This window comes from Camelus ferus, chromosome X, assembly GCF_009834535.1.
Source record: "Camelus ferus isolate YT-003-E chromosome X, BCGSAC_Cfer_1.0, whole genome shotgun sequence".
Classification (NCBI taxonomy): Eukaryota; Metazoa; Chordata; class Mammalia; order Artiodactyla; family Camelidae; genus Camelus; species Camelus ferus.
Genome location: NC_045732.1, coordinates 36,598,421 through 36,611,920, shown reverse-complemented (window position 1 = coordinate 36,611,920; position 13,500 = coordinate 36,598,421). Strand labels below are relative to the sequence as shown.

The 13,500-nt window shown below is 39.7% G+C and overlaps 1 protein-coding gene across 1 annotated transcript; it reads left to right on the top strand.

The window, feature by feature from the left end:
- Positions 1–2,345: 2,345 nt before the first annotated feature.
- On the top strand, positions 2,346–12,412 carry DYNLT3 (dynein light chain Tctex-type 3). Its single transcript, XM_032474977.1, has 5 exons — positions 2,346–2,451; positions 4,547–4,588; positions 9,451–9,574; positions 10,225–10,302; positions 10,596–12,412. Exons 1-5 carry the CDS (start codon positions 2,422–2,424, stop codon positions 10,670–10,672), a joined length of 351 nt encoding a protein of 116 aa, XP_032330868.1. The 5' UTR covers positions 2,346–2,421; the 3' UTR covers positions 10,673–12,412.
- Positions 12,413–13,500: the final 1,088 nt, after the last annotated feature.

Here is a 13,500-nt window from a genome sequence, read left to right as displayed (position 1 = left end):
ACATCATAAACCCAAGATATGATAGAGTGGTCCTTGTAGTTTTAAGATTTTTTGTTTTATTTCTGTATTTGACCTACCTAGATACAGAAACAATTCTTTGGGAAGTAAGGGGTTCACAAGAACAATACTAAGTCACCTCATATGATATTGAAATTGCTCACAGGAGAATAACTTTGTATAAAAAAAAGTCCTGAAAAAGGAGAAATGCACTTCCTCTATGAATTGGGATTGCTTTTCTACAGTAATCTTGATGATCTATAACTCAGAAGAACCAGTAACAAACTACACATCATCAAGTAAACAGGCCAATTTTGTTCTAAGCTCATAAAGTGAGAGCAGAGAATAGAGGGGCCTGAGAGTCAGAAACCCAGGGGTTCAGTTAACAGCTCCGTGCTCTTGTACAAGTTACTTCACCTCTCTGAGCTGCAGTTTTACTAGTAAAATAAGAGTTGGACTAGATGACTAATGAACCCTCCAACTTTGATTTTTGAGGGAAAAAACAGAATAGTGGTTGTGGTAAGCTGAATAATGACTCTCCCTAAAAAAGATGTCAACATCTGAATCCCTGACGATGTGAACATGTGACCTTGCATGGCAAAAGGCATGTTTGTTGCAGATATGATTACATTAAGGATCTTGAGAGCAAGACAGGACAAGAAGACACGAGGATAGAAGTAGAAGTCAGCAAGGATAAATGATGCTAAACTGCTGGGTTTGAAGATAGAGGAAGGGATCCTACACCAAAAAATGCAGGCAGTTTCTAGAAGCTGGAAAAGCCAAGGAAATGAATTTTTCCCTAGAGCCTCCAAAGGGAACACAGTCCTGCAGACTCGTTTTCATAATTTGTTACAGTAGCAACAGGAAACTAATACAGTGTTTAAGAACTTGAGTGTTGCTGTTAGAGCAGGCAGATAGCTAGATATGAGCAGAGAAAGGGGGACACAGGCCAAAAGGCAGGAATTGGGCAGAAAGGAGGGGCACAGGCAAAATGCAGGAAACCATGCATCATGTAAGCACCAGGGGTCCCTGGGCAGAGAAGGAAAAGCAGGAACCTCTGGGTTGATAAGTGGTCACAATTTTTGGGGTGATGAGCAGCCTGGGGCCAACAAAGAAAGGTGAGAAAAGGCAGGAATCTCCAGTGTCCAAATGTAACCTTTTGTTCATTATGTCCTTATTTCAATAAAACTAGCCTTGCAGATTAAAAGTACCCATCATGCACTGATGCCATGACACTTCCAATCCAGACTAAATACGGACAAAAATCTCTTCTCCTTTTGGGAAGGTGGAGCTGGGATGAAAATCAGAGAATATGACCCCAGATTCCTTCCCTCCCTAGTGAATATTCTGCCTATTCATTTTTACAGTCTATGTAACCAACTTGCCAAAGAAACACAGGGCAGCTGCTTTCCTGAGCCTGCCTGCTCTCCCTTTCAAAGTGTAGTATCCAGCCCTTAATGAATCCTCACTTCAGTTTCTTAACCTCCGCATCTTGTCTCTGAATTCTTTCTGGGACGGGACAAGAACCTGGAACACCAGGTACATCCACTGGCAACACTGCTATCAGTCTATTTGAGTTGAAATCTTTCTACTACTTACTGGATATATGACCTTGGGTAAATTACTTCAACTCTCTGTACCTTAGTTTCATCTTGAGAAATGGGATGATGGTAACAGAACCAAACCTGCTGGGTTGTCATGGGTTTAAATGAGAAAATCCTTAGGCTTATCTAACATTTTGTAATTTTGAAATAAATTTAACCATTGCTCTGCTAAGATTTATAATTTAATTTAGTATATTTGTACCTTCTTGCCTATAAATCAAATATTTTTATTTACATAGTCATGGAGGAGGAGGGGTCTAAAGAGCATCTACTTTAGGAGGGGGAATGTATACAGCATCTTATTTAATCCTCACAACTAACCATGAAATAAGTATAATTTTGTTTTCATACAAGAAGACTGAGACTCTGGGAGGCTAATTTTTCCAAGTGACATAGCTAGTAAGAAGACAAATCAAGGCAGCTGGTTCACCATTGCATTCACTACACTTATTTGCTGGATGATGTACGAATACGTGCAAATAACCAGGCCAGTGGGCACTCAATGAATAATACTGAGTCTAGACAGACTGACACCCCATTTGACCCACATGAGCACAAATTCCAGCTCTTTAACACCCATCCCTCATCTTCTGAGAGGTCGAAAGGCAGCGGGAAGACGGTTCCCGCCACGGGAACCCTGCGGGTAAAGAGGAGGGAAGGGGGGGGCCAGGAAGGTGGTGTCACTGCAACGCAAAGGCGGGGCCTGCGTGGGGCACGCCCCGGGGCATAAACGGGGGCGGGGTCTCCCTGGAGGCCAGTGCGCGGCCGCGGAGCTCGACCCGCCCGTCGCTCCGCCCCCCCCGGGAGAGCCGGCGCCACCATGGAGGAGTACCACCGCCCCTGCGATGAGGTACCGCCCCTCTGCCGCCCTCGAGCGACCCCCGCCCCCGACCGCCTCGCCGTCTGGCCTCCGCCGGGTGGTCTCCCGGCGCCAGGTGTCCCCGAGAGTTGGGGTGCGGCGTCCTCCGAGCCCGGGTCCTCTCCTCGGGGCCGGGGATCCGCCTCGCCCATCCCCGGCTCCCCACCCGGAGGCCCTGAGGGTGGGCTGAGAGTCGGGGTGGAAGGATGGGGGAGTACTGGGGACCGGCGGTGGGGTCGGGGTCGAGGGGTGGAATGCCTGACTCAGGGTGCGGTGCATGGGGTGTGGATGGGGTGGCGGGAGCCGCCCTTCTGCCGGGCGGGCCTTGGAAACCGGTCTCCCCGGCTGCTTCCTCTGCCCTTTAGTGTCCCCAAAGCAGGTGCCGCATCCCCGCCAAGCGAGGCCCAGGTGGCAGAGCCGCTCCCGCTCCCGGGCACTCTCCCCTGGGTGGTCTGGAAGGAGGTGCTTTATGGATTAGGAGCTCTTGCTTACTGACTCTGGCTTCCACGAAACCTCACCAGAGCCCCGTGATGTCAGTTGTCATCTTCCTGTTACTGATGGGGTACTCTGACTTTCATGGCGCCTAAGTGACTTGCTCAAAGTTAGAACTGCCAGGAATGACAGATGCTCTGCTTGAACCCGGGCCTCTGACTTACACAACTACAACTCTGGTTTCACTTTAACCATGACGAGGATGAGGCCTGTTGGATCCCAGCATAACCTGTGACAGGGCAGAACAAAGACATTTTCTGCCCAGTGGTGGCCACAGGTGAATGGTACGGTGAAATAAAAGTAGACAGGCACGTGGTGGAGTTGCAGCATAAAATGGTGTATTATTAGACTCCTGGAAGGGGTTTCTGAACCATTCATCTTTAGGGCGTGGGCTTCTGCAGAAGCTAAGACCATATTTAAATTCATAACTTCTATGATGCAGGTAGCATCGGTGGCCACCCAGTACAACCTGATTATCTGGTGACCTTCCAGAAATGGACATTATTTAATTTGTAGACCATTTTTGAAAATAGATAAGGACCTTACTTTAAGGAAAAATGATCATTTTAATAGGGTCAGTTGTGAGACCTGTTTTCATGACATATTCCTAATTATTTAGGGTATTTTTATTCTTTTGTTGTTGGGGAATTATCTGATGTAATTAAATGAGTTGAAACTATTTTAAATCTGTACTCAAGATGACTTATTTTTAGAATTTACTTGCTTTTGAACTAATTTTAAGTTGTGCAGTGGGATTTACAAACCCGATATCATAAAGCACCTAAAAATATCTCCATAGAAACAAAGCATGTATTACCTGAAGTGTTTTGGTTTAGACTGCAATCTTGTCACATAGCCTAGTTCTCTACTCTTGGACACTTCCTTGTCATTAATACTTGCTTTTTTTTTTTTTTTTTTTTTTGCAAAGCATGGGCTGGTTTTATTTTCCAACAGAATCTTTTTTTAATATAAAACAAAGATAAAATACTTGCTTTTAACTCGAGACTGTATCAAACTTGTATCTCCACAGGAAAGACTAAGTTGCCAGACCTATTATGTATTAAAGTGACATTAATTTGGAATGATCAAGTATTTTCATAACCTTTAACTTAGGAAAGCCACATTTTTGCCAAGCATAAGTTAAAAAAAATAGAAAATTATCTATTCAGCATTTTTTTCTCATGGTCCACCTCATTCTCACTTAGCTGCAACCATTTGCTGTGTACTGATAACACATACATCCTTATATCCACCTTCTGCTATTTCCTGAGCTTTACAATACAGTGATCCTCAATCTCAGATGTTCATCAGAATTACCAGTAAAGCACTTTAAAAAAAAATGTAGTTGCCCAGGCTTTGTCTCAACATAATGCATCGAAATCTTCAGGGAGGTAGGTGGGGAAAGCATTTTGCGATTTCAGAGGTGATCAAGGTGGGATTAGTAGACTCAGCAGACTTGCTGCCCCTTTTCACTGTGGTCTCCTGTCACTAACACCTGTCTAGGCCAGCCTAGGGTATTCTGTGTAACATCATAGCTACCAGGAAAAGGACGTCTGTGTTGAAAGCAACTTTATCTTTTGTTCTCCCTCTTTAGGTTGGCTTCAATGCTGATGAAGCCCACAATATTGTTAAGGAGGTGAGTTCTATATCTTGTTCACCTTAAAGGCTCATGCATTGATTGAAATTTTTAAAAGCTGTGTTTTGACTTTCAGTACAAAGTTAGAAACCTTGGTATTAAAACAAGATTTTTAATAGTTACTAATTCTTTATAGGGGTGTGTCTATGTTGTGTTGGATGCTGTCGGGCATCTTGGGGCTTAGTCTGAAAGTGATGTTTAAGTACTGGTCTAGAAAACTGGTTTGCTGTTTTCTAAAATAGATTCTCTGTCTTTTGAATAAAAGAACTTTTATTCCATGGGTCAACTATTATTTTAAGAGGGGAAAGTATAGCTCAGTGGCAGAGCACATGCTTATCATATACAAGGTCCTGGGTTCAATCCCCAGTACCGCCATTAAAAAAAATAAATAAATAACCCTAATTACCTCCCCTCCCCGCAAAAAAAAACAAAAAAAATTTTTTTAATATTATTTTAAATGTTAATGCTCTAAAAGTGTATAGATAAATTATATGTATAGAAGAAATTATATGTGTATAGGTAAATTATATGTATAGTATAATAAACATATAATTATAGTATATACATATATATATAAAGTAAATAAAAGACCCTAGAAATATCTGCTTTGGGTTATTATATGCTTTTTTTAAGCTCAATATAATTGGAAAAATAATCCCTTAACATCTTTTAGACACATATGATAGTAAATCAAAATCTTAAGAACAATATTTGAAACATGACATCTGGTCCTCGTGTTAGGCAAATACACAAGATGTTCTCTTTGGGAATCAATTCTGGCAGAGGAACTTTAATTATTCTAGTGGTATCACAACCAGACTACACTGTGGGTAAGGTATTTATGAAAAATTTTAATAGTCCTGAGTCATTTTTAACTGCCAAATCCGAGAGAAAAATGAGCTGGCCCAGAAGGCAGGCTTGTATTGCGGGAATGGCTGTTGGGGTCTGTGTCCTAACAGGCTCTGCCTACCTTTTGGCTTGGCTGGATTGGCCCGCCCCTCTGTGCACTGAACACCTCATCAGTCCATCCTGAGACATTGCCTTACCTGCCTGAATGCTCAGGGCATGAGCTCACCCGGAACTCACCCTGGGCTGGCCTTGTACAACTAGGATCAACCTGAGGTCTGAGAGGGCTGGATAGGCACCTGAAAATCCTGCAAGGGATGGAGGTTATGGGACGGGCAGGAGTGATGACAGCCTCATTTTTCAAAGTGGAAAGTCAAGACAGACTGTCCTTGGTGGTTGGGAAATGAAGAAAAGGATGCTGGGGTATTTGAGGAGTCTTTTAAATGATACCTTCTTTACCCATGTTCCGAACCAAATGAAAAGACCAAAGAGTCAGTAGAAAGAGAACAAAACATCGCCGTTATTATTGATAAAGACTGGGTTGGAGATTGGAGCTCGTTTTGCTAACTCCCTACCTGGTCAGTTCAGACGTTGGAAAAGGCATCCAAGGGAAAATCTGAGTCAGCAGAGAGAAACTCTTAGCCAGGCTGGTACCTTTCATTGGTCTGGGTGGAGGGAGGAGGAGCCAAATACCCATGTCCAAGGCATCTGGGAGATGGGCTATCCCAGATGAGAAGGGTGAAACAATGGTTGTCACCCACCAACCGGCAGCTCGTTCCACCCCCATGGAGAGGAAAAATAACAGGTGGGACAAAAGGCCAGGGATGATAAGGAAAAATGCTCTGTGCAGAAGGAAACATCTGGAATAGAAAAGAAGCATGCTCCTAATGGTGTAAATATACTGAAGTAAAAAGAGTGAATTCACTGCACTGAGGGAAGTGGGGGATGGGGGCAGAGGTAGGAGTTGGCAGGTGGTCTCAGAGAACTAAATTTTCATCTATCATAGCAGGAGCTCTAAGGATGTTGTCTATAATTCATAAATCAAGAACTAGCGATATAAACACTTGCCGACATATAAGTGACCCTTAAGAGGTAAAAAACAGTTGTACCCCAAAGCTGTTTCCTCTGGGGAAAGAGACTGGGGATGGAAACAGGTAGGGATGGGATTCTTGCTTTTCATTGTAAGTTCTTCTATTCTGTTTGATTTTTAAAACCAAAGGCATGTATTACTTTGATAGTTTATTCAGTTAAAAGAACCATGCTTCTTAAAGTGCGATACACATACTTGACGGTGGCTAGGGGGTCCTAAAAGCCACTGGGTGCGTTTTAGAGCATCAGTTTTGCTTACCTACTTGCACGAGAGAGTTAAGTAATATAAATAATTTAACACCATTTTAAAATAAAAACAAACTGATACATTATGGAGTCAAAAGCCAGCTTCATGTGAAATGCTCATATGAAATCTGAGACTTCAAAGACATGTCAGGTTTGCCACAGGTGGCTTTCAGCTACCTGTCTATTCTCTTCCCTCCCCTCTGTCCCTGTGAGCCACGTCTCTTTGCCACTGAGGCATTAGAAAGGCTTTGAGAGAGAGAGAGAGCGTGCGCGCACCATGTGAAAACTTTTCAGCACTTCCCAGATGATTGTATAGTTTCAGCAGGCATTTCTGTTTCTCTTTGGCTGATCTCCTTATTTTCTTTCCTTACATTCCTTGCTCTGAGTTCCTGTACTTATATATTTTTTCCTGCTGAAGTCTTAGAGCCACTCACCTATCAGTGATATGTATGTATTTTATTTACTGTCAATAAAAGAATTTGCCCAGAAACAAATTTTCACTGAAAAAGTGAGTTACAAATAGAATTAACTTGCAGCTTAATCTAACATGTATTTGATTCAGGATACCCAGAGAGTATACCAAAGCCAGTTACTACCTCAACGTCAAACATATATTGTGTGCCTGCTACGAGTCCAGGCCGAGTTTGGCCCTGGGACTACAGAGCAGGTTAAAGACCTCATTATCTAGTGTCCTGGTTAATGGTAATTAAGAAGGCTAAATGTTAATGAATAGTAATTAGCAGGGCTATTTACCATGGGGTCCACAGGCCCCTGATGTTTCTGTTGTTTAGAGGAGAACTGGAAAGTTAACTATGGTCACCATGCTGTATACTAGCTCCTGAGAACATGACCCTCGATCATAGTGGCCCCTCCTTCACTCATCCTTCCCTCTCCCTGGATGCTCCCCTCACACACTCTCAATTCCCCTCTTCTCTTCCCCTGCTTGATTACCTGTTTCCCATGAAGGAAAGGCGGTCTCGGGGGAGGAAGAAGTTTCCCAAAGGCTGTCAGCTTGGGAATGGTAAAGCCAGAATTAAAACCCTGCTCCCCTGACCTTGGGCCACTGACTCTCCTAACTCTTCATGCTACTGAACATTCTAGGGTAATAATTTGAGCTACATTATTGCCTTCAACCCCTCTAAATTTAATGTCTCTTTCTACATTTTATGATTAGTGAAGATTTTATACTATCCAGCTTAAGATTCCATAGTAGTTAGTGTCTTTATGAACCTTTACTATAGTCCAATTGTAGTAAATGAAAGCTGCCTGCATGTGCTTGTGCGAGTGTGTGTATGTGTCTGTCTTATTAAGCTGGATTCTATAAATAAATTGAATGAGTGTTTTACTCTCCAGGCTCTATCACTTGAATAAAAAATAATAGCAACAAAAAAAGTCAGAGAAAGGCAAATACTGTATGATCTCACTTATATGTGGAATCTTAAAAAAAAAACCAAACTCACAGAAACAGAGAGTAGAATGGTGATTGCCGCAGGGTGGGGAAATGTTGGTCAAAGGGTGCAAACTTCTAGTTATAAGATGAATAAGTTCTCAGGAGCTAGTATACAGCATGGTGACCATAGTTAACAACACTGTATTGAAGGTTGCTGAAAGTAGATCTTAAGTGTCCTCACCACACACACACACACACACACACACACACGATAACTATGTGAGGAAATGAATGTGTTAACTAACCTCATTGTGGTAATTGTTCCATGATATAACATGTGACAAATCATCACGTTGTATACCTTAAACTCACACAATGTTATATGTCAATTATGTCTCAATAAAACTGGAAAAAAAAATAACAGCAGCAATCATGATGATGACGGTGATGATACCTATCATTACTTATATGCCTACTCTGCGGCAGTGACTGTGTATGAGCACGTGGCATTCCTTATCTCACCCCATCCTCCCAACAACTTGACAAGATGAGGCTGTTATCCCTACTTTAAGGATAAGGAAAATAGGGGCTTCAAGAGATTAAGTCACTTGCAAAAGGTCACACAGCGAGGAGGTGGCAGAGGTGACCATGAACCTACAACTGTGATACTAAACGAGTGCTCCTAAACAAGCTTCAGAAGTGGATGAAAGTAAGCACTGTGGAATATTCTTTAACTTCTTCTAGAGCACCTGAAAAGTAGTGTTTGCTGATTATTTACTTTTAGTGGCCAAGTGTGTTCATTGTTTTATAGCTAAGCAGTTACATAATATAAATGAGGATATAATTATTGTACATGAGAAATATATTTCAAAATTGGTCTCATCCTTTGTTTCTAGCATCTGAAACCTAGTTCAAATCCCAGCTGTTTCAAAGCCATTCTTTAACCAACTGATAGCACCCTTTTAAAATCTCCACCCCCAAAATCCTTTTATGACATGGCTTATCACCCTTGATTAGTCTTCCTCGTGTTATAGAGTTCTTTTATTAGCTTCTCTCTTAGATTGTTAAGTTCTTTACAGTAGAGGCCATGTCCCAGTTATCTTTATATGGCCCATAATGTCTCACAGAGTGAGAGAATGCATGCGGAAATGCTTTGAAAATTCTAAAACAGCGACAATGCAAAATATTTACCAGATGCATATTTTCTAAGATGTTTTATTGGGTTATAAATGTATTTTATTTTTTGCTGCAGTATATGTATAGTTTGTTTAATTGTCCTCTGCCTTTTTAGTGTATAGATGGAGTCTTGGGAGGTGAAGATTATAATCAGAACAACATTAACCAATGGACTGCAAGCATAGTGGAACAATCCTTAGCACATCTGGTTAAGCTGGGAAAAGCTTATAAGTATATTGGTAAGTATCGGCGTCCTCCTCGCTAGTTTACTCACTTTCGTCCATGTGGTTTTCTCTGAATTTAGAGAATGTAAATGAGTGATAGACACTCACGTTGGATACTAATAGGGTGTGAAGGACTTCTGACTTACTTATCCAAAGATAATCTATGATAATACCTAAAAGATGGAGATCTTTTGCTACTCAAAAGCAGTTTGAGCTCCTGCCAACCATCTACTTGTCTTTGGTAGCATCATCTGTTACATTTGCATCGCTTATCTCTTTCCTCTGAAACTCCCTCACCCTGTCTTCCTTTCAGTAGCCCCATGCCTTCTCACATGTAGGACTCTGAAGTGCCAAGCAATGATTGTAAAGTGGAATCTTTTCTTTGTTTCTGTGTCTGAATTATGCCCATGGGACAAGGCACATAATTTGGCCCAGACTTTTCCTGCAATACAATCACCATTGTTTTGGCACGGGGGCAACAGACAGGCTAGATGCAGTGGGGTCAAAATTGTGGTGGTAGATCATTGAGACAAGAGACTTATTTTTTTCAATCCATTTGCTGAATGCTTTCTTTTCTGTTATTTTTTAAATAGCTTTTAGAGTTCTGAGCTCAAACAGTTATCTTTTCCTTTGTAATTGTTCTCACTCAGCAACTTTATTTTTAGTGACCTGTGCAGTGGTTCAGAGGAGTGCATATGGCTTTCACACAGCCAGCTCATGTTTTTGGGACACCACATCTGATGGTAAGAGACTTTAAGCTGATTCAAACAAAATCCAGCCTCTAGCAAAGTCACATAGTGCACTTATTATCAGATTCTTATTTATCTCTAATTAAATCCTCATAAGAATTTATCAACAGAATTACTTTGTACCTAGTAACAAGTATGCCTTCAGACAAATATGAAATACAAAGATTTAACAGATTCCAGGAAATAAGATATTAAAACCTTTGAAAAAATGTATATATATATTCCCTGGTAATTTTGATGTTTTGCTGGTATTTCAGAGTCCTTTTTTTGTGTGTGTGTGTTTTCAGGAACCTGTACTGTAAGATGGGAGAACCGAACCATGAACTGTATCGTCAACGTGTTTGCCATTGCTATTGTCCTGTAACAGGCTAAAAATGTTCGGCCAATGCCATTAACTTAAGAATTTGTCAGTGTATCCTTTCTGAAAAGAGTAACAGTTCCTTGTTAATGTGCTAGATGACAAGTGTGCAATATGCTTCAAAACTATCAACAAAAACTGACTAGTACAAGCAAGCAATCTCATAGTGGGCAGATTATCTCATATTCTATACAGCATCGTTTAAATAGAAAAACTTAATGTTAGCGAAAATCAAATGCAGAAATATGGCATGACTTGACAATACAATCTTACATTTACACTGGCTTTTCACTAACTATATGTACCTAAGGAGATGGGGAAATCCATTCAGATGCTTAAATTCTCTTTCAGCGAGAAAAATTAACAGGAATAAATATATGAGCAAAAAAGCTGCAAGGATAAATGTGGAGGAAAATGGTAATAGTCAGTTAACACTTCTTAGCTTTTTATTTCTTCGCCTCACTTAGTTGTCCACATGATTTAGTGGAAAGTAATTCCATTCCTTTTTTTCTATCAGCTAATATTAAAGTAGCAACTATTATTAACTTGTTTACATTTTCTGAGAATTGTTGAATCAGTTTTTAAAATGTCAGATTCTTGGATTTACATTAGAGGGCAAATTAAACCTGGTAACGTGAATTCCCCAATTAAACAAAATAGTTACAGTGTATGATGAAAGTATATGACTCTAACAGCTGCCTTACAGTTCACTCATTCCATGTAGAACAAATATTTATTGAATGCCTATTATGGGCTGTTTCTCTGCTAGGCATTGTAGTTATCAGTATGCTGTTCAAATTCTAAGTTTCTTTTGGTACCTGTTGAGTTGAATAACTAACATTTATGTTTGGGGAAGGAAAAAAAAAGTTGTTTTACAAGAGAGGCAAAAAGTGAATCTGGCTGTCCAGATAGAAGTAAGCAAATGAAAAGCACTTACTGCTGACAGAATTATAGATGTAATTTTAAGACTTGCTCCTAGCAAGCAAAAAAAAATGCATAAAATATGCAACTTGTAGTTAAAGGCCTTATTAGCAGTCTAATTTACAAATAGTACATTTTTGTCATTGCTTTAGTTACAATCTTCTGTAAATAATAATTTTAAATACTTATTATGCGGGGTTCAAATTGAGTGGAGTCAAATATAAATTAAAAGTACACAATCATTAGCAGGTTATTGAATATCTCAGGGCTTATGAAATGTAGTTAAATTTATTAAGAAAATAAAAGATGAAAAATTAGGGTACACAGCTGGCCACCAAATGTGAAGTCAATACGCTAATTAGTCTTGAAAACAAAATCAGTTTTGCGTATTACCACTAACACTACTACATATAGGGAGTGGAACCATGGTTCACTGAATTCTGGGGGGAAAGAAAAGCTTAGTACTGACAATATTAAGATAGTATTCTTGTAGGAATACTATGTGCATGTTGGATATTTTGCTGAGTAACAGTAATTGTTGAATGTTTAAGAAGAATATTAAGAAAATACAAGGAGGGTTTAATGCAGTGATCTACATTTTGGGCAAAAATTCTCAGTCGTCACCTTTATGTTATTTTACACTGCTGGCTTTTGTGCCCTTGAAGATTATAATAGTGACCAAAATATCTGTGCAGCTAAGGCTTGTTTTCGTTTATTGTTATTGAAGCCTGATTTTAAAAGAATAATAATCAAATATACCTCGTGAACTTGCTATCTGCTCTATTTCTAGTTAAAATATAATAAAGATTATCTTCCTGCACTGTACGTTTGCTTCTGGATGATCATTGAATAGTTAAAGAAATGGCATTCTCCTTACTCTAAGAAATTCTAAATAAGAGGAATGAAGAAGAGAAATGAATGTCAGACCACATAGCTATATTGTACAGAATAAATGCCATTAAAATAGCAACCCGAACCCAGTATTCACCATTACAACATTAATAATAGCTCCTATTTTATGCCTTTTATTTTATGATTTTTAACACAAACTTTTTTTAAAGTCAGTGTAAAATATATTCTGTAACTATTAGCTTTTAATGACTATTTTTGGCAAGGAATTTTGTCCCTATTTGTCAACTTGCAATTGAGTTGTTGCTGTTTTTTTTTTTTTAATTAAGGACTTTAAGTATGTAAAATTAGGGTATTCAGATGTAAGTACTAACTCGCATTTTTGTAAAGCTATAATTTTATGTTTGTAAAGCACCAGTATACAGCCTAAATGATGGCAACATCTCATTACATTTTCTCTGGTAAAAAGTACTTTTTTGCTCTTATTTCCAAGTTGGGTGTTATCTAATTATGAGTCACTGAAAGCATTTTCACCACCTACAGTCATCACATTTTTAAGGTAGTCTTATGATGCTGCAAATTATGTTTTCAGAGTTTGAGTAAAACTTGTCTATCCTTGATAACAGTTTTTTAAAAGTGGGAGAAAAAACTGTGATTTTTTTTTCTGGGAAGGAACTAGGTCTTTTTTTTTTTATGACAAACACCAAAGCAAAGTTTGAGATGAATTGAAAAATTCACCCCATGTGCTAGAATCTACCCAAGGGGAGCTTGTTTTGTAATCCAGAAGGTGGAGCTATATTTGTGGCTAAAGAGGCTTACAGATTCAATGTCTGATAACTCAGTAAAATTGACCTTTGCATATTTACTAAATTCCCTACAGAAGAATCTTAAGCATTCAGCCCTTACAAGATTTAGATAGCCACCATCAATATACATTAACCTCAGTGGTCCAAGAGATGCCAGCCCACCTTGTCTAATAGCAAATCCCGTATTTCCCACTGTGGTCCCACTTAATGTCACTCTATGTCATCCTTGGATATGTAGGATATGTTGACAATCCAGGC

Bases quoted from the DNA above. Each gene is read 5' to 3' on its own strand.
- DYNLT3 (XM_032474977.1), top strand. From the start codon at position 2,422: ATGGAGGAGTACCACCGCCCCTGCGATGAG. The intron at 4,589-9,450 runs GTGAGTTCTATA...CTGCCTTTTTAG, and splicing joins CCCACAATATTGTTAAGGAG to TGTATAGATGGAGTCTTGGG. The intron at 10,303-10,595 runs GTAAGAGACTTT...GTGTGTTTTCAG, and splicing joins TTGGGACACCACATCTGATG to GAACCTGTACTGTAAGATGG.